The sequence below is a fragment of the Bos mutus genome, chromosome 7 (assembly GCF_027580195.1).
Source record: "Bos mutus isolate GX-2022 chromosome 7, NWIPB_WYAK_1.1, whole genome shotgun sequence".
In the NCBI taxonomy this organism is placed as follows: domain Eukaryota; kingdom Metazoa; phylum Chordata; class Mammalia; order Artiodactyla; family Bovidae; genus Bos; species Bos mutus.
In genome coordinates, this window is record NC_091623.1 from 64,103,329 (window position 1) to 64,124,371 (window position 21,043).

Below are 21,043 nucleotides of genomic sequence, written 5' to 3' on the forward strand. Positions count from 1 at the left end.
GTTTATATTGAGGGAATTTCTAAGAAACATCCAAGCCAATCATACTATTCTACTTATCAAAGAAGTGGCGCTAAGTATATGATCCTTCATAGCCCCTGTCTGCTCCACGAAGAAGACTTCTCTTAAGTATCAATATAGTGTTAAGCTAGTGTTCTCTTTAATGCCACAAAAAAAGGAGTTCAACATACATTTTTCCTTTTTGAAAAAAAAAATTTTCTGTACATCTTCCTTTTCCCCCTGATTTTATTATATGTTATGTTTATTAATCTGTATATTTCTTTAAACCATCAATTTTTGAAGGCACTGGTACTCTATAAATAAATAGGTCTACAACTCCAATATTTTGGCCACCTCATGGGAAGAGTTGACTCATTGGAAAAGACTCTGATACTGTGTGGGATTGGGGGCAGGAGGAGAAGGGGACGACAGAGGATGAGATGGCTGGATGGCATCACTGACTCGATGGACGTGAGTCTGAGTGAACTCCGGGAGTTGGTGATGGACAGGGAGGCCTGGCGTGCTGCGATTCATGGGGTTGCAAAGAGTCGGACGTGACTGTGTGACTGAACTGAACTGAACTGAACAATAAAAATGAAAGGAATATGAAAAGAAACCGACTGTGAAGAATGAAGGACTTAAGAATTAGAATTCTGACAAACCGCAACCCTTCAACTTTTCAGTTTACACGTTTTCCTATTGTTCAATAATATTAAATAATGACTTTATGATTCAAGACACTGATTTTTTAAATTTTAATACAGTTATATTTAGCTTAAACACCTTATTAAAAGTTAATGGCTTTCAAAATAATAAATGGTGAGTGAAGATTTTAAAATCTCAAAAAATTAAGATATCTATTTCATTCATAAGTTCTAAAACTATGCCTGCTGAATTTTAAAAATAAACATATTTCTTTGATTCAGTACTGTACTATAAATTGTCTAACACCTTTCAAAGACAGGGTAACATTAAATGTCTGTCATGATTCAAACTGATTTATTTGTGGTTAAGCCTAAACTAGAGTACTGTTTATTAGGACAGTAAATGAAGAACTCATTAGAATTCTGAGAAACTGCAACCCTTCAACTTTTCAATTTACATGTTTTCCTATTGTTAAATAATATTAAACAATGGCTTTATGATTCAAGACACTGAGTTTTAAAATTTTAATAACGTTTATGTTTAGCTTAAACACCTTATTAAAAGTTAATCTGAAAATATTTGGAGCAAAAGAAGTCACATGCTATCATCAAAGTAAAGTGCAGTACGGTTATATGACAAATTACATTTCTTTGTATGTTGAAGCCTAATTCATCAATTAACTAGATAGAAAAGAGATTGAAATAAATGTTTCTTATATAGCTTTTTGGAAGCCAACACAAAGGAAGTGCAAGTAGAAAACTGACTTGGATTTTTTTTCAGGAAATTAGAATACTTTTGATTTATTAAGAAGGAAGAGTATTCAAAGGTTTTAAACTAATATGAGAATTTATGTTATCATGGAGCTAATTTCAAATTGCATGGAAGCATCTTCCCAGCTTAGCATTTTCCATAACTGTTAAAAAGCACACATTTTTCATAATTCAGGTTACCACCAGTTAACAATGAAAACGAACTACCTAAGGCTACAAAACATGGAAAATCTGTACCAAGTTTCTCCTTCAACTCAGAATGTAATTTTATTTTGTACAATGAAGAAAACAGTGGGGTAGAAAGAGATTTCATAAAATCAGTGTGTGATGATTTCATCTGACAAGTGGAATGGGGGTGGGAAGAGTAGGTGTGAGAAGCTTACTGCTTTTAGTGAAGTTAAAAACTAAATATGGCTGAATCAGAACCAAGAAATGATTTCTGAAAGACTGAATTTAAGATAAAAATCCCAGACTTATACTTTTCCATAGATATTAATATACTTTGGGGGCATAAACTGTGTTCATGATGCAGTAAAATTAGCATTATAGAAAAAGGAAGCTCATAAGTTAGAGAAAGAAGCTAAGCAGGATATGTAACAGCCCCATAAGAATGGGGCACATATTTTAACCTTAATGGTTATGTTACAAAGAACTTATATATACTTAAATTTTTTATAGTTTAGCTCTCTGGTATTAGAAGCCCAGGGAAACTCTGCCAAAATATATTCTTTTGTGAAATAATGGAATTTTCTAGGGTATTTATGGCCTTTAGGGGGCCAAGCTAAGACATAAGACACTTTGGTATGAAATTAACTCTTTAAGAAATCTAATAAAGATCTGTTTAGTCATAAGAAATGGTTTTTTAAACCACAGAGAAATATTGCTATCAACATTGAGCTCTGCCTTGTTTGAAACAACATTTAATTAGACAATAAAGATATATATTCTTTGGCTCCATTTAACTGCAAACACTAAAAAGATAAATACACACTATTCTGAAAATGACTCTTAGATAGATAAAATGCAGAACTCCCTCACAGGGAAAAGAATTATGGAAATTAAGTTGTTTTAATGCTTGAATACAAGTGATCTTACTAAAACCAGAACCAAAGGAAAGGAACTTTCAATTCTAATAAGACACAGAATGAATATGAATTGTATAAAGAAATTTTCAACAGTGAGAACTTTCTAGTTATTTACCAAAAAATTCCTATAACAAACAAAGTATAACTATATTATATGTTGTACAACTCTAAATGGCCAAGCTTGAAAAAATTAATTCAAAAATAATTAATTAAAAAAAATAATGTACACTATTTAAAATAAACATCTCATTTTCACTAGAAAATTTATTCATATCCTGGAGAATGCTTTAATGAAATTTTCAACATGTGGATTATTGATTCAAAGTATAACACTCTTATACCTATCTGGCCAGGCAGTTAAATAAACGTGCAAGGGGAGGTTGGTGCACAACAAGACCTGAAGGGACACAAGACTGCCTGCCTCTGCTAATGGCATCAAAAAACAAAATTTAAAAAAACCTTAAAACAACTTACATGCCAAACAACTTTCAAGAGCCATATGCAGCCTCCTAAACTGCCAGATTGCAGCCCAGATAACTAGAAAAACAGTAGCCAAGATAGAGCTCAACCAAAAACGTGAACTTAGCCAAGAGTAGATGCCAATAAATTCTAACACTCACAGAGTGTAAAGCATAGAATAATTTTTCACGATCACGCTTCAGTTAGTCATCTATACTTACACAATTTGAGGTATAAATAAGTATAACGGCAACTCATGAAATCTGTTGATTATGAACATCTGCCACATGTTCTTGAAAACTAGATGTTTCTAACTCCTGGTGGGAAAGTAAGAATCTCAATTCTGACTCTCCAATGATCTCAAGTATAGGGAGAACCAGTCTAAGATCCGTCAGCAACCAAAGGCCTCTCTATTCAGAAGGGTAGCCGTTCCTGGGCCCTACGAGTGATGTCTTGGAATATCAGGGTTGGCCTGTCATGAACACTTTAATTTACTGAAAACCTGATGAGGAGCAGTGCATATCAAAATGCAATTGTAATTTATTTTATTTATCATTAATGACAGAAGAAAGAAAAAGTAGGTAGAGATGACAGAGGAAGAAACAGATCAAAGGACCAAAAAATAAGACATTTTCCCAGACCACCAGGACCAGATGGTAAGGAAGAACTGAAGCTATATATCAGTTCCTGAAATGCCTGGGAAACCCCAGGATGGGATTCTAGTTGCCTTGAGACATAGTTCCTGGGTGGGTCCTGTGAACTGACTGTAGGATGAGATACTGACTTCCTTTCCTGTTGAAAATTCCAATGAAACTCAGAAAAGGAGGTTAACCTATAAAGCCACACAGTCATTTTTTTATAATGTAGATACAGTCCAGTCTGTATGGGATTCCTTAAATACATATATTAAATATCACTTGTTAAATAATATTTTCCACCATCTCCTTAAGATTATTTAATATGACGTTCAAAGACTGAAGCAAATATTTGTAGTGTGTGTCTTAAAGTCTTCCATGTTTTATGTTTTACTAATATTGGATTGTTTATAATTCTAAAATACTATAGAAACATACTGAATTCTTGTTCTTTGACAAAAAGAAACCTCAAACTTGAATTCTTCAATGAAAAAAATTTATTTCCAGTCTGACTTTTCTGATATAATTGAATCACTTATGACTAATAATTATTAAATGAATAAAATTGATGAATTGTGTTATATGTAATATACTATATGATCTATTCAGCATGACAATAATAACATCTATTGACAATTTACTATGTGCCAGATATATACTGTCAAAACTATATAGAACTATACATGGATCATGTCATCAATTCACTTAATCTTCTAGAAAATCTATGAGGCAGACACCATTACAATATCTACTTTCAACTGAATTAAACAAGACTCAAGAGAAGTAATTTAAAAAGACAATGAAACTAAGGAGTAGTACACTAGTGACTCAAATCCAAATTCAAGTTTATACCTCCGTCTCTCCCCACCCCCACCCCGACTTCTTTTCTCTCCTCTCCCTTGCCAATATCATGCTTAATTGTATATATAATACAGAGAAAGTAGACTTCAATCTAGCAATAAAGAATACTAGAAGATTCCTAGAGTTTCAAAAAATGTAATTTATAGTCAAGAATAGCTACATGCTATACTGCTGCTGCTGCTGCTAAGTCACTTCAGTCGTGTCCGACTCTGCGCGACCCCATAGACGGCAGCCCACCAGGCTCCCCCATCACTGGGATTCTCCAGGCAAGAACACTGGAGTGGGTTGCTATTTCCTTCTCCAATGCATGAAAGTGAGAATGGAAAGTGAAGTCACTCAGTCGTGTCCGACTCTTCACGACCCCATGGACTGCAGCCCACCAGGCTCCTCCGTCCATGGGTTTTCCAGGCAAGAGTACTGGAGTGGGGTGCCATTGCCTTCTCCACATGCTATACAATCTATAATTTTAATATTTTGTTTCAATTCTCTTCCTACAAGATCTGCAAGCCTATTTATCATTTTTAAAATATTCAGGCTTCCCTAGTGGCTCAGTGGTGAGGAGTCCACCTGCCAATGCAGGAGACACAGGTGTGATCCCTGATCAGGGATGATCCCACAAGCCACAGAGCAACTAAGCCTGAGCATCACAACTACTGAACCTGTGCTCTGGGGCCCAAGATCCTCAACTACTGAAGTCTAAGCACCCAACAGCCCGTGCTTCGCAACGATAAAAGCTACCACAACGAGAAGCCTGTGCACTGCAACTGGAGAGTAGCCCCCACTCCCCAAAACTAGAGAAAAGCCCACACAGCAAAAAGGCCCAGCATAGCCAAAAATAAATAAACATCATAAAAAAGATAACATTCCATCATGTTTAATTTATTCAGACTCAGAAAGTGTGAGCATGTTTCTGTAACAGTCCTCTAAACTTCACAAGGACTTTCATGAGGAGGAAAGGTCAAACAAAATTCTGAAATCCATCAAAAGTTCAGCAAAGAAAATTCAAAATTTTAAGAAAATTTTTTTTGCAGATGGTTCTTTTAAAATAAATATGGAAACAAAATTACAGAGCAACGTCATAGTTTATTCTATGACTGGATGTGAAATCTCACCTTTATGTGAGTGCCAACCCAGAATGAAACAAATTAATTTTTTTAGTATAATGTGAACAGTAGCATAGTTGGACATTTCAAGTAATCTAAAATCCAAACTGGAAAGCCCTAATTTGGCTGTGTCCCAGTCCACCTACTCAGGTATCTATGAAATGTAGAATACACCCTAATGTTAAAACACTTACATAACTTAATTGTATACTTATCATTATTAAATTTATTAACAGATACTGTTTAATATATTCCTTGGTAATGAAAGTTTCCATCATTCCTTTAAATAAGACAGAGTTGTGGTTTGGGTTAGGATCAGAGTTAGGATTAAATCAATGCCAGCTGTAAAATATATGTTGTCTAAACTGCTCCTTTAAAGACTGAAATCCGAAAATAAAGTAAATTCTATACAATTGCTTAGCAAAACATCAAGTCAACATTCTGAAACAGTATTTCTTTAGAAAATAATGCTTTGTAAAGCTAGGAAAAAATGTAGAAATTATTTTTTTTTAATAGATTCTGAACTTAGTGATGGACAATTGTCAGTCTACAATCCAAATGTATTACCAAATGTTAATGTAAATATGGTGGTCATGAAGTTACACCCTACAAGGCTTGGCATCCCCTCTGTCTCTTCTCTTATTTAATGAAAATACCTAAGATCCCACTTATTCCAATAGAGAAGTTACAGATCTATGATAATTCCCTTTTAAGCGAACAAATACCTATATTATAAATAAAATACTAAGTCAATTCTTAAGCATGTATGTCACCTGAGCATATTTTACTGTCTTGTATCATGAATGAGTAGACTGCTTTATGAGGACTGCACCTTCATAGCAGAATCAATGAAAACTTAAATGGAAGGACATGAAACGAAAGGTTTTTTAAAACTGTCTAAGTGATATTAAGGCAATACAGTATCAGATAAAACACAATAATTTTCCATCTTTTATTTAAAATATGGATGATTTTTTACTCATTCATACAGAGCCACCATCTACAAAATGATATTTTTATGTAAACAAAAATCACCTGAGATTTTCATGTTAAATATTCATTCTTACCTTCCAGCTAGTTTTATATTAAACGGGGACAAATCTTTTTCATTAAATTTATTCCAAATTACCTATTTTTCAACTATAATGTACTTACTTATATCTTTATTATAAAAGTAGTTATTAGTCAGTTTTATAAAAGAAAATTCCTATTTCTATCAATAAAAGTAATGAGGTATATACTAATTTTCAATTTGCATAGTGCATATTCCAAGTAACTAGTTGTTACTAATATTTACTCTCTGTAATAAATATAAGAAATACTTTCTATAGTGTAGATATCCTGAATCATTAAAAAAAAAAAAAAGCTAAATTAAGGAAAGTAGGATTACACTTCTAAAAGAAGAATGGAACTGTGTAATCTTGAGGTATAATGACTTCACAGGGAACATGTTTTCATAAAATGTTTCTTCTATACTAAGAAAGCGTGAAAATTTTGAAAAGATACCTACATGAATTAAGTTATAATTCACAGATGTGTGCACTGGGTAGCTAAAACATATTTAACTCCAACCACTTGAAAACCAAAGTACACTGAAAATTGCAATATGTTATTTAAGTGTTAAGTAATTTTTACTCAGATTAACTTTCAGGAAAACTGTTTTAAATACAACTGCTTTTCATGTCAAAACCAATTTCTGAAGGGGCAAAAAAAAAACTCAGATTATTTTGTAAAACTAATTACTACAATGAAACAACAGTTCATAAACTCAGATCATTTAAATAATGGCTGCTACTGAGAAAAATGCAATAAAGGAAGACAAAAAATTTTAAAGAACCAGCCATAATATTAAGCAGTTATCACCTTCAGAACGGTTTTACCAGATAGTCATGCCTTTTAAAATGCTGTGAGTAAATCTATTATAAGTGATATAACATTATAAGTTAACTTTTTCTATGCTTTAAAAACACTGCATGTTAAATTTCCATGTAAGCATCTTCCAAGAAACTTCAGAGTTAAATTATTTGCAAAGAGATGCAATCACATACCTAACCAAAATGACAACAAAGGACAAAATGCTAAAGCTATGGCCCAAGAGCATAAAATCAGTCCTCTTGTTAGAGACAGGAAATGTATTTAAACACCAATAAACCAAATAAACAGGAAATAGCCTCTTCAAGAGATATGACTATACATGTAAGATGCTGCTTAAAGTTATGGGTCACACAAATAAGAAAACCTCAGACACACCTTAGCTCTAAGACAGCCTCTCCCACAATAGCCCTTGTGTCCATCACTGACTGTTGCTATCAATTTCAAGCAGACACAAAGACATGGAGAAAATAAATAAATAGAATCACTGACCCAGACTGTAAACTGTCACCTACCTGTAAAACGGGAACATTTTCATCACAGCTCAAGTCTTACCTCATAAGACCAGACACACTGAGTCCCGCCGAAACGTCGAACACATCTGCCTACTTCCACGTCCTCATGAGTCGTGTACATTTCTCTGAGGCATTCACCGATATGTGGCACCATCCTCCTGAGAACCTCGCGGCTGAAGATCATGCCAGGTCCTCCCATGCAGAAGTTCTCCCCAGGCTCCAGCCCCAGCTTTCCGAGTTCTTCAATATTCCCCAGACCAGTCTGGCCCAGGTAGAGGGGCTTGCTGCTATTCAGTGATCTAAGAAACTCTTCCAACTTATCACCTACAAAGAAAAAAAAAAAACAACAATCACTCCTTTTCCTAATTTCATAATCATTTATAACACACCAAGTAAGGGAAAGAGCTCCCAATATTGTGCATAAACTCTTGACAAGTCTCATACAATTGAAAAGAAGAAAAACCTCTTTGAATATTTCATTATTTAAAAAATACTAATTCATAAGTATTAAATTAAAATTAGATTTTATCAACCTTCTAGTCAATGAAAAACCTTAGTAAGTGTAACAGTCATTGGATTTTTTTAAAGCTTAAATAATGCTGAGAATAAAGACAGGCTTTTTAACATGTATGAAGTAATGATAAAATTCCCAGAAACATAATATTAAATATCAATATTTAGCACTGATAGGAAGATCATTGACACCCAGTAATTATTTTTTCCTGATAATTGATTTAGTTTACTGCTTCATCCTTAATTAAACTCAAGCCATAAACAACCCAAAAGATGTAGATGTTTGTGTGTACGTATGTACATACATACATATATATATAGAGAGAGAGAGAGAAAGGGAGTCTGGGGGAGACTGAGAATATCAAACTTGTCTTGAAATATAACACTTTGGAACTTTGGAAAGCACTCTTTTGGAAAAAAATTAACATTTGTTAAAATTTATATATACAATTGGTTTATAAGTTTATAAGCTCATCAAGAAAAACAATCTTAAAATAAGGTTCTGTAGCAAAAACAGTTCCAAAGCATTAGGAACTCTACAAAGTGATACACTGGAATAAGTAGTTGCCATCTTTATTTTCCCAATCAGCATTTCTACTATGATTTTTGATGAGCACAGAATCTGCAGTCATTATCTTGATCCTATGCCATGTCCCCTTGGAGCTCAATGAGTTTTAGCTATTATTGGGTTCTTGATACAAAATGCATTTCATTCTTAATAGAAATGGAAAGAATATGGCACTTCAGTGTTCTGAAGGACAGTCTTTCATTAAAAGATACGATATGGATGGTGTTAATGCATTTTGGAAATTGCAGAGTGTGGCAAACTTCTGCCAGGAAACCTTTGTGATTTTAATGAGGCACAAAAGACATGGGGACTGTAAGATAGTGGATCTATCAATTATAGATAAAGATATCTACATACATCGTAGATATATGAGACAGTAGGTTCACCAGGAATGCAATTTCTTTTAAATTTTTGTATCAAAATTTTCAGTTCTTTATTTTCATATCTAATTATCAATATTTTATCTGCCAACCAGCCCTAAAGATTTCATTCCTCTCAACCGAAACCCAGAAAATCTCTAGATATTAACTCTACATTCAGTCCTTGTGCCAAAATGTGTCTGTCTGTTATTTGTTTGCTAAAAGAGTTATGTAAATGGTGCTACCTGAATCAGGAGAAAGCAATGAGGCTGCAAGTAGAGGCGGGTAAACTGAGTATAAGGGCTGCCCCTCTTTAAACACCTCCTTCAATACAAGCCTGCTACTTCCCTTGTGTACCTCTCTGCGAAGAACAGGGCTGGAAAGCTTTCCTCTTGCTCTAAGGAACATCCTTTCGCTGAGTTTAGCAATCTCTGGCCAGAGCCACTCACACTCAGGGTGAAGGACGGCGCCTCTTTTAAAACTGACAAAGTTTTTTCGTGCCGGGGCTGCGCGTGGTTTGGGGAAGGACATCCAGCCTCTGTTTAACACCGCAACCACCCAGACAGACTGGAAGGGATCCACACTAGTGAGTGCTGGTACGGGCTGGAGCTCCTAGGGTCTGGATAATTCTCATGCAGCGTCCCTTTCCCCCCACCACTAATTCCTGTCAATACAGTCATCCCCTCTGGGGTTTACTGAGCTGTTGCCAAGGGGTAGGGAAAGGCTTGCTGCTCCACTGTGGTGGCTGAAGGAGCTGCCCGCTGGAGTGGTTGGGGTGCCCAAGGACTCCCACTGCGCGGCGGGTGGTGCTAAAGGGAAGGAAACGCACAGGAAAGGGTTTGGGACAACAAGGATGGTTCCTCGTTCTCACCAGTCCCGAAACTAAGCTAGATTTAGTTAAAACAAAAGGGCAGGGGAATAGCGAAGATCACCGATCGCACGTCTGGTTCTCGCGGAATCCTCCATCCTCCTTTTCTCCACGGAGGACACGCCCCTCTGGGCCAACGTGGGAAACTACCACCACCTGGCAGGTAGAATGGGAATAGCCTCAGGTTTAACCCTGAGGTCCCTTTCCTCACCTTCCTACGCGGTAAGGAGTAGCAGCAAGCGATGGGCGGAAACCAGAGCAGCAAGAGTGAGGAAGGCGGAAAAAAAAAAAAGCCAGGCAGGTCTGAGGAGGGTCCAGACCCGCAGCAGAGGAGGAGGAGCGGAGTTGGAATGGTGGGCGGAGGCGAGAGGTGGGGGCGACCGGCTGGGGGCTGCGGGAGCCGGAGCACGTGCAGGCAGAGAAGCAAGACAGGGGCTGGGCAGGGATCTGGGCTGGGCAGGGATTGGGGCTGGCTGCAGAGAAAGGAGGCGGGGAGGCGGGACAGCCGGCGCTGGGAGGTCACCTTTAATGTAGACATCGTCGTCGGCGCGCATGAACCACTCATACTTGTCCAGGTAGTGGTCGTGCATGTACTTGATCATCATGAAGGACTTTTTCTGGGGAGGGTAGGAGTCGTCCACCCCAGGCAGCGCGATGACAGGCAGGGGTGGCGGGGGCTGGCCAACTCCAGCGTTGGGGGGCTGCTGGCTGGAAAAGAACTCCACGCGGCCGGGAATGAAGCGCGCCCAAGTCCGCTGCGCTGCCAGCGCGCGGCTGCCCAGGTACTTCTGCGCGGTCATCACCCCCACGTACAGGAAATCGCGGGGTCGCGAACTAGAGGCAGCGGCGCCCCCGTCCCCGCTGCCGTTGTGGCTACTCCCCGGCTGGCCGCTTCTCCGGTGCCCAGCCGCGCCCCCATCCTCTTCCTCTGGTTCCCCTTCAGCCACCGGGGCTCCGGGGAGCCCCGTCGCGCCTTCGGGCTCGCGTCCTCGCCGCCGCTGCTGCAGCGGAGGTGGCTGCTGCCAAGGGCTGCTCCGAAAACTGGTTACCCCGGGCGCTGCTTCAGGCAGCTGCGGCCCCCGGAGCTCCTGGCGCGCTGGGGGCGGCGACTGCCCTGGCCACTGCCGAGCATGAGGCTCGGGGAGCGGCTGCTGTGCGCCGGGGCCAGCGGCCGAGCGGCCGTAGTAGGAGCAAAGGCTGGAACCGCGTCTCTTCCTCTCGCTCAGCTCGGCCACTCTGGGGGCGATGAGCCAGGACGCAGCGGTGAAGCCCAGCACCAGCCCCAGTGCCACGCTCATCCACGGGCGACGGGAGCGCACGGCCATCGCGGCTGCCCGGGGCGCGGACGCTGGCTGACTGGCCGCGGCGCTGCGCGCGGGTCTCGGTTCACACCCACCCCTCCTCCGCCTCCACGCCCCCAGCCCCGGCCGCTGCCGGCTGCCCAGGCTCCGACTCCTGATCGAGGTCGGAGCGCTCCCGGCGCCTAGCCGGCGGCGCGTTGCAGCTGCCCGCTGAGCTCCCCGCTCTGCTCTGGGTCCGGGTTCCGAGCGAGGGTCGGGAGTGAAACTTCTCCCGGCGGAGGCGGCGGCGGCGGCAGCGGCAGCGAGAGGAGCTGCAGGAGGACGAGGAGGTGGAGCGGCGGCGGCGGCGGCGGCAACGCGTCCGCTCCTAGGCTGCCACCCTGTCACTGGCGCGCCTGGTCCCTCCCTCCTCTCTCCTTCCCGAACCCCCGCCCTCGCTCCCCACCCGCCCGCCGCCAAGCTCCGGACTGGCCCGGAGGAGGAGCCACGAGCACCACCACTGCCAGCCGTGGGGAAGCGCGGGCCGCGGTATTTTCCCTTTACCCGCCCGTGGACGCCCCCCGCTCGCGCCTCGGTCCAGAGCCGGCCTCCTCTCCGGAAGGAAAAGATCTCGGTCGGGCCGCCTCCAGCTTTCAGCGCCAACGCCCCCTCGTGCCTCCTCCCCGGGTCCTAGTTCGCCGTCCCATTTCCCGTCCCGTCCCGCCCCTCCGCCGGCCTCGCAACACACCCGCGTCCGGGGGCTCCGTCGCCCCCCTCCCAGCGCGTCGGCTCCACTGACCTCATCGGCTGAGCTCGGGTCCCAGATCCCCGGGCGAGCGCCCGCATCTCCCTCCCCACTCGTCTCCCCCGGCCCGCAGCCGGGTAAGTCCCGGCGTGACCCTTCCCCATTCTGCCCCGCCCAGGTCCGCCCAGGCTCCTGTCTTCGCATTTTTCGGTCCTTTTCGCTTTAGTCTCGCGGCTGCCACTTCGTGTCTACTCTCTCCTTATCCCGCTCACTGCTCAGGAAACCATCTGTCCCACCCTAGCACCTTTCCACCCAGCCTTACCAACTCGCCATTCCCTACCTGCATCCTTCACCACTTTCAAAGCTACTCCCCAGCCATGCACAGAAGCACCATTGTCACTCCTAAGAAAATCTTGGCTGCTAAGTCACTTCAGTCGTGTCCGACTCTGTGCGACCCCATAGACGGCAGCCCACCAGGCTCCCCAGTCCCTGGGATTCTCCAGGCAAGAACACTGGAGTGGGTTGCCATCTTGGAGGGACTAGAAATACCTATCCTGAAAGGCTAGGGGAGGTCACAGTGAGTGGGAGCTTAATCCCCAAAGACGATAAACATTCCATCTTCCCCACCTGTGTAGTTGGGGCATGTGAGGCTGCCTAGTGGTCCACTCCTCAGCTCTGCTTTGGTGTCATGGCTAGAACTTATTTGCAGTCTTGGTAGAGACTAGCTGAGAGGGACTGGTAAATGATGGAGAAATGTGAACAAATAACAGAGCCATCACCCAGAAGATTGAAACTAAGAAAATTCTTATCCCCCCACCCCAGAACTTAAAGTGAAAGTGAAATCGCTCAGTCGTGTCCGACTCTTTGCGACCCCATGGACTGTAGCCTACCAGGTCCCTTCCTCCTTGGGATTCTCTAGGCAAGAATACTGGAGTGGGTTGCCATTTCCTTCTTCAGGAGATCTTCCCGACCTAGGGACTGAACCCAGGTCTCCCGCATTATAGTCAGACTCTTTACCCTCTGAGCCACAGAAAATAGAATGTTTATTCGTGTCTATAAAGCATTTTCTTTACTAAGACAATGACAGAAAATGTTTTACCTCTCCAATTAGGGAGGTTAAATCTCCAGCAACAGAATCTCAGAAAAGGTTTACTTGTATTGGCCAAAATGGCTTAAAAGTTATATTATGAAGAAATCACCTGAAGATAACTGACATTTGGAAGAAGGGAACATTTAAAAGCTTTCTCTCTAGAAATTGTGAATCTAACTACAGCCTGAGGTATATTTGGCATCCCAAGCCCTTTCCTCTTCTCCAAATTTCAGTCTTCTGTTTAGTACATCAAATGCAAAGGGATGGTATTGAATGGCATTAGACATAGGGCTGGATCCAGCAAGGTGCTGGCAGCGTCCTTGGAACAGTAGGCCTGCCTGGAGCCCTTTGAGGGGTGGTTCTTTCCACACCAGTCACTGGCTGTGCAGGAGCACGTCTGACTAAATGTTTCATCTGCTGGACAATGAAGCTCCTTTTCCATGTCTAGGTCTTGCCCAGAAACACTTGGGAATACAGATTACCGAACTCTTTCAAGAAGTTTAATGTTAGAATACGAAACTAATCAAACAAACAGGCCCCTTCTGATTTAAAACTACATCTTCCCAAGGACATTTTAAGCTTTCTAAAGCAGTGCTGTTCAATAGAACTCTCCTACAATGGAATTTTCTTTATCTGTGCTGTCCAATAAGGCAGCCAAATGCCAATGAGCAGTTGGCTAAAATGGTTGGGCAAAGGAATTTTCAATTTTATTTACTAATAATATTGATTTAAGTAGCTCCATGTGACTAGGGGGTTGCCATGTTGGACAGCACATTTCAAGAGGAAATTCATAATATTTAGTGTCCCCCTACCTGTGGTCCATTGTGAAGAACAAAGAGTCCACCAACACACCAGGATATCCAACTGGTCATCCTTCCACAGGATGCGGTTCATGTAGTTGATCTAAAAAATCATTAATTCTCATCAGGCACAGATAAATTACTCGTCAACTTTTACACTATTTTGGGATAAAGTGAACTTCATTTATTCAATATCTATGTGTACAAAACTAAACATTAGACAAGGTGGGAGGCTCTAGATATGGAAATTTCACAAGGTACTCACTGCCACCTATCTGAAATTTATAGTACCATGAAGAAGACAGACATTAAATACCACAATACAAAATGAATTCCCGCGATGACAATTGATATGAAGGGAAAGTGTAGAGTACTCAAAGGGTATTGACAAGATCATCTAATTCAGTCTGGGAGCCAGAAAATTCATTTTTAGATACTGAAATAAAATGAAAAAAATGGAAATGATGTTCCATACTGGCTAAGTGACCTTGGGAAAATTATTTAAATTATCTGAGCTTCAGATTTCTCATCTGAATGTAAGTACATTTCTGTGGGGATTTATTAAGATATTATATGTAAATACTTAGCACAGTGTCTAGTTCATTTAGGCGCTCAGGAAATGTTTGTTCTCATTTTCTAACCCTTCATAATAAAATCTCTTTGATATCACCTTGCTTATTTTTAATGATATTCCACTTTTATTTAACAAATATTTATTTAGTGTCTATAATAAGCTAGACACTATTCTAAAGAAACAGCAAACAAAACAGTCAAAGCCCTTGAATTCATGGAGATTATATTCTACTTGGCCACCTCATGTGAAGAGTTGACTCATTGGAAAAGACTCTGATGCTGGGAGGGATTGGGGGCAGGAAGAGAAGGGGATGACAGAGGATGAGATGGCTGGATGGCATCACCGACTCGATGGACGTGAGTGTGAGTGAGCTTCGGGAGATGGTGATGGACAGGGAGGCCTGGCGAGCTGCGAATCATGGGGTCACAAAGAGTTGGACACGACTGAGCAGCTGAACTAAACTGAACTGAAGGAGAGATTGCACACACACACACCCTTGTACATATAATATGCCAGGTGATGATTATTTTGAAAAAATATAGTGGATGTGCACTTGTGTCAGATGAGGCCTTTTAAAATATATTGATCAGAGAAGTTCTTTCTGATAAGTTTAGCAGAGAACAAAAGAAAGTGAGGAAACCAACTATAAGTATATCCCAGAGAAGACTGTCCAGGAAGACAGAATAGTCAACACAAAGGCCTGAGATAGACATGGTAAATTTTAGAACAGCAAAGAGATCAATATAAGTTGAAAATGGAAGGGAGTTGGTGACTTGCTAATTATTTAAGCTAGTGTGGTTCAGTAGAATTATAATGTGAGCTATAAACACAATTAAATTTTTCGTGTAGCTACAATTTTTAAAAGTGAAATTCTAATAACACATTTCATTCAACTTAATATATACAATATATTGTCATGGCAACAAGTAATCAGTATTAAATTTTTACTGTGAAAATTTACATTATTTTTTAACCAGTTCTGTTTTCCAAATCTATTGTATTTCTTACACTTAGAGCACATATCAGTTCAAGCTAACTACATTTCCAATGTTCAGTAGATACAGGTAACTAGTTCTACTATATTTGACAGTGTATATTCTGAGCCTGGAAGACATTTGAAAAGAATTTCTTTTATTCTGAGTGACAGTGAAGATGTTAAGTGGTTTTTATTTATGTCTTTCAAGACCACTGTAGCTCTCATGGGGAAAAAAACAGAGGGGAAACAAAAGTAGACTCAGGGAAAGCATTTAAAACATTGTTGAAATCACTCCATGACTTTGAAACAGAAGAAAAAGAGTGTTCTTTCCTTCTTTCCATCGTGTCTGCACCTCTTCCTCACTTGTAATAAATAAAAGGACTGGGTAAGTTTGTTATATGAGTTTAATTTCATATTTATTGAGATTCCTCTAGCTATTTATTTGTTATTTCCCAAAGTCAGTGAAGTAATTTTCTCATACTCACTTTAATTTTGAAGATACATGATTTTTAGGGTAGATAATTTTCTGGGAAATATCTACCAAGGACTAAGTTTTTTATTAAAAAATAAAGTAATATGTTCTAGGAATAATATAAGGAAAAAATTTATTTGGATAAGCAGGGTGAAAAGTGACAGCTTTGTATAGAAACTTATCACTGAAGATAAACATAATAAATGCATATTAAAATATAGCCAGATCAGAAGAAAGAATACAGAAATGTAGGTCAATGTACAATATTTCTGGCTAAAAATGTCTGATAGGATTACTATTCTGATTTAAAGAATAATGTTTCAATATATACACCTGTGAATCACCTGATTAGAAATCCCTATGAAGCACCCCAATAGTAGATTTTGAAAAAATAATAACAGAAATTTCATAAATTATAATAGTTTACAGGCGAAAGGTACAAAACAGATTCTCTGTCTTCTCCAGATCCTTTAACAGTTTCAAGCATGTCCATATTTGCCTATTGTAACACATGAATTATTTGCCTCCTTCTCCAAGCTGAAGCTGTTAGGACCTAAGGGACCATCTGGATTCACACTGAAGCAGAATTCTCACAGGAGTGTGTCCCTGGCTTTGGAATGACACTATGTCAACCACCCTGAAACCAAGTCTGGTACACTTAGAGCCCTTCAGCAGACTGTTCTGAAGGTTTTAGTTGATTGGAAAGAATTAGTGAGAACTTTAAAATCACAGACAAAGGTCCAAGTGAATTAAAAGGAGGATGCCATCCAGCCATCTCATCCTCTGACACCCTCTTCTCCTTCTGTCTCAATCTTTTTGAAGTAGGCGTCAGACCATGGACAGTATAGTCCATGGTGTCGCAAAGAGTTGGACACGACCAGCAACTTTCACTTTCAGAGGCTGAGATGGCTGGATGGCATCACTGAGGCAATCGACATGAACTTGGGCAAACTTCCAGAGATGGTGAGGGACAGTCTATGGGGTCACAAAGAGTTGGACACAACTGAGCAACTGATCAGCAACATAGTCTGATCAGTTACGAAAGTTAAATATTTAAATATATGGTTCAATACACGCTTCTGTTACAAGGTGCAAGCAAAGACACTTTGATTTAGTACTTTACTGTGATATTTAGAATGTTATCATTTTTTTTCCTGACAGATCAAGACTAAGCTGATTTCATTTGCATGAAGCAATTCTGGCATCTAGTGGTTAATAATCATAATGTAATTCAGTTTATTTCTAAGGGACAGATTGTGTTGTAAAATAGTATTAACATCACCAATGAAGATTATAAACATAGAGCCGTAAGATAACCATTTATATTTTTATTTCCTCAGAAATCAGCACGTAAGGGGATGATAGAAGCTCATATACTGAAACATGAAAAGGTAATTTTTTAGAGAACATTATAAAACTGTAAGTTTTAAAGCTACTATTGATGTGCATTTAGCTAACCAACATGAAAATATTATAGTTAATTTTTTTATACTGACAATACTTAATGCTACTAAGGAATTATTAATTTCTTTTTTGTGTATGATAAATGGTATTGTGACTATGTTTTTTAAGAGAAGTTCTTAGTTTTCAGAAATATATACTGAGGTATTTATAGATGTACTAGTATGATGTCTGGAATTCAAATAATATCAGATTGAGGGTGGTCCTAAGCGGATGGCCGTGTGGAGGGTGATGGGGCAAGAAGCGACTGAATGACCAAGTATTGATGATTACTGGGACTGGGTGATTATCTCTGGGGAGATTTAATATTCTCCATAATAAAAAGTTTAAAGAAAACATTTTAAGATCAGCATACATTCAGTTTTTATTTCCTAAAGTTTTATCTAAGACATGATGCACCTGTTCGAATTATCAGTATACTCTGAGAAGAAGGCAATGAAACTATGGCTGTCACTTATGAAAGGGTTAAGAGGTGACCATTTCCGAATTAACACTTGCCTATCTTCAATCCCTCCTGGGCCCGAATGACAGTCTCTTAGACATAAGCAAAACATCCAATCAAGCTTTTACAAATTAGGAAGCACTGTTTGTGATGTGAGGATTTGTTTTTTTTTTTTCCTGTAGTTGTCTATGATTAGGCAGTGAGCTTCAAGATCTTCAGAGAGCTTCTAATCACCAATCTGAATTTATTCTAAAAAGATTTTTTATTTTAATTTTCTCTTTTAGCTACTCTCCTAAAATACTAATAAACTTCAACTTAAAATTTACTGTCTTAAAAAGTTAAAATGTACATGCCATCTTTCCTCTGGTTTAATTTTCAAACTCAGTTAATTACTTGGTTTCTTTTCCTGTCCTACAGATCACTGCTGTTGAAAAGAAATATAATATGATCCACATATACAATTAAAACTTCTCTAGAACCCACATTTTAAAGAGTAAAAACAGGTGAAGTTAATCTAAAGAATGCACTTTATTTTACCCACTATATCCAGTTCTATTAAGTTTTAAAGCTCATTTTTTGAATAGTAAAAAGACAAATGGATTTCAAAACATTTACAGGATTTATTGTGCTACTTTCTTAAGTATTGACATATAAATATTCATACTGATCAATACAAATATGATACATATGTATGTATGTAAATACAGGTATATACAGTGAATATATATATAATATTTTTCTTTATAGCCACACTATCATTATGGAATAAATGTAAGAGGAGAGATTAGGGGATCTTGTCTTTTTTCTCATTAATATTTTTATTACATTTCAGGATATTTTATAAGAAACAAGAAAAGTTAGATATCACCTTTTCCAACCCATTGTATAGCATCTTGAATGAGTGAGTTTATAAACAGTTTATAATTTAATTTAAGGCTATTGTATCCAGTAGTGGATTTTAGAAGTCCATAGTGAGTAAATAAATGACACAAATCTTTCAATAGTCTTGAAAGTCTGGTTTGATAGATTTCAATAAAGTATCAGCATGGGGAGGGCAGAGCTTTTATTTTCTGGCACTCTCTGTGACTTTTACTTGGTTTGGAAAATATATTTATGTTCATAAAATATTTATTCATCTTAACATATAATAGGTTTGTTATTTATATACCAGTTAAAATTGTAATAATTTCTAATTTTTAGCTTATCATATGACAAATATTTGGGATCCTGATTAAATTTTAAGATGGTAAAGGGATCCCAAGAACAAAATACTTGAGAACATTGGGTTTGGTCTAAGGAAATTCCTTCATTTATCTTTTTCTCCTGAAAATAGCACAATTTTTTTGAGAGAGGAATAATTGAGTTAGAATGTCTTGTTCCTGTCCTGATGGGACATTGACTTTAATAGTTTGCAGTGACATGAGAGTGACTAGGATTCTGCAATTCTGAAACTTAGACATGTTTACAAGTATGTTACTGTTTCCGTGGTTTTCAAGTCACACCTACTGCATTCTAGGAATCCGGTAGTTTAACGTGAGTTTAACGCGCGTGTGTGTGTGTGTGTGTGTGTGTGTGCGCGCGCGCGTGTGCTTTGCTGCTATTAGAAGGGAATAGCAGGAATGAATCTTCTGAGACACAGTTTAAATCATTCAGACATTTTTGATGTTGGTTTGTATCTAGTAACAAATTAGTATCTTCAAGAAATTTAGGAGTATAGTCTTCCTCTCTATAAAAACAAACCACAGGGAAATACATTATTCTAAGGCTCCAGCCATTTTGTAATACTGGGCCAAAAGAAGAATGTCTCAGGAAATTAATTCTAGAGCTGAAGAATCATAATATTTAGTGAAGAAGGGAGAGGATAGCATTGCCATACCAATAAAACTGAAGGGGCAACTATTTGTCTTTTGAAGCCACTTGGAGCTCTAGGAATAGACGGAATGTAAAATCTAAATAAAATTGTGTGAACTAATTGAAAAAGGTAAACTGGCTCTCATAAATAAAATAAGTGATCACAATTTGGAGACTGCTATACGACTATTGTTCAAGATGCAAAATATGAGTGTGTGTGTGTTGGGGGCGGGGAGTGGATGATGATAATTTCATTCCCTGGGCCCCTGCGACCTTAGTTCTGAATCTTATTGGGCAGAAAGAGGACTAGAAGAAAAGCCTTAGTAAGAGAGGAATAAGAGCAAATACTAGCCTCATAGCTAAGTGATTTCTCAGCAGTGCTTTCTGCTTTCATCTCCCAACTGGGCACAAAAAGATTCAAAAGGAGACATGGCTGAGGCACACCCAAGAAATGAGTGAGGGGTGGAGCAGTACATTTTTAAGACCTTTGGTAGAGTTATGCTCACCACACCCTCCATACCACACCACACATTTTTTTTTTCCAGACTGCACTTCCCATGTCTACCTTTACAGAAAGCAGAACAGAAATAGCAACAGATTCATCTGAACTAGATTAAAATTAAATTTAGGTTTTAGTATTAGCACAGAATTGAAACTCCAGGATGTGACAGAGCCATCAGATCAAAACTTCTTATAGATGGTTAGAACCCAACTGGCCTGACACTATGAGTAATGAAAACCTTGGCACTTAGGTTGCTGTTTCTTAAAGTGAGACACTCAGAACTCCTGTATTTCTAATATTTTATTGTGCATAACTAGTAAGTCTGGATTTCTTCTGATTTGGAATCACTGAGCGTGGAAGAATCCACATTTATAAAAAGACATCAGAGCAATTCTTAAACATGCTGAAATTTGTTATCTACTGTTCTACTCTTCCTTGATAATTGGGATAATTCAAAGTCCTAAGAACACCCATTAAATAAATTAACATAAAAAACAAAACCGCTATATACTTCTACTGACATTTACCAGCTTCAAAAAAGAGTGGACAGATAGCTAAAATTTTATGTTCCCCAAGCTCAAATGATATTAATAGAAGAAC

The 21,043-nt window shown here is 39.2% G+C and overlaps 1 protein-coding gene and 1 long non-coding RNA gene across 2 annotated transcripts in view; one reads left to right on the plus strand and one right to left on the minus strand.

Moving 5' to 3' along the window:
• Positions 1–12,121, minus strand: part of CHSY3 (chondroitin sulfate synthase 3) — a 290,116-nt gene extending 277,995 nt beyond the window's left edge. Inside the window, exons 1-2 of the mRNA XM_070374041.1 lie at positions 10,774–12,121; positions 7,983–8,266 (exon numbers count right to left, since the gene is read on the minus strand). Coding sequence (XP_070230142.1) covers positions 7,983–8,266; positions 10,774–11,575 — 1,086 coding nt within the window. The 5' untranslated portion in view covers positions 11,576–12,121. The remainder of the gene's footprint in view (positions 1–7,982; positions 8,267–10,773) is intronic.
• Positions 12,122–17,524: 5,403 nt separating this feature from the next.
• LOC138988636 (uncharacterized) overlaps positions 17,525–21,043 on the plus strand; it is a 94,120-nt gene continuing 90,601 nt past the window's right edge. The window contains exon 1 of the long non-coding RNA XR_011464908.1: positions 17,525–17,578. This is a non-coding gene — a long non-coding RNA (uncharacterized lncRNA). The remainder of the gene's footprint in view (positions 17,579–21,043) is intronic.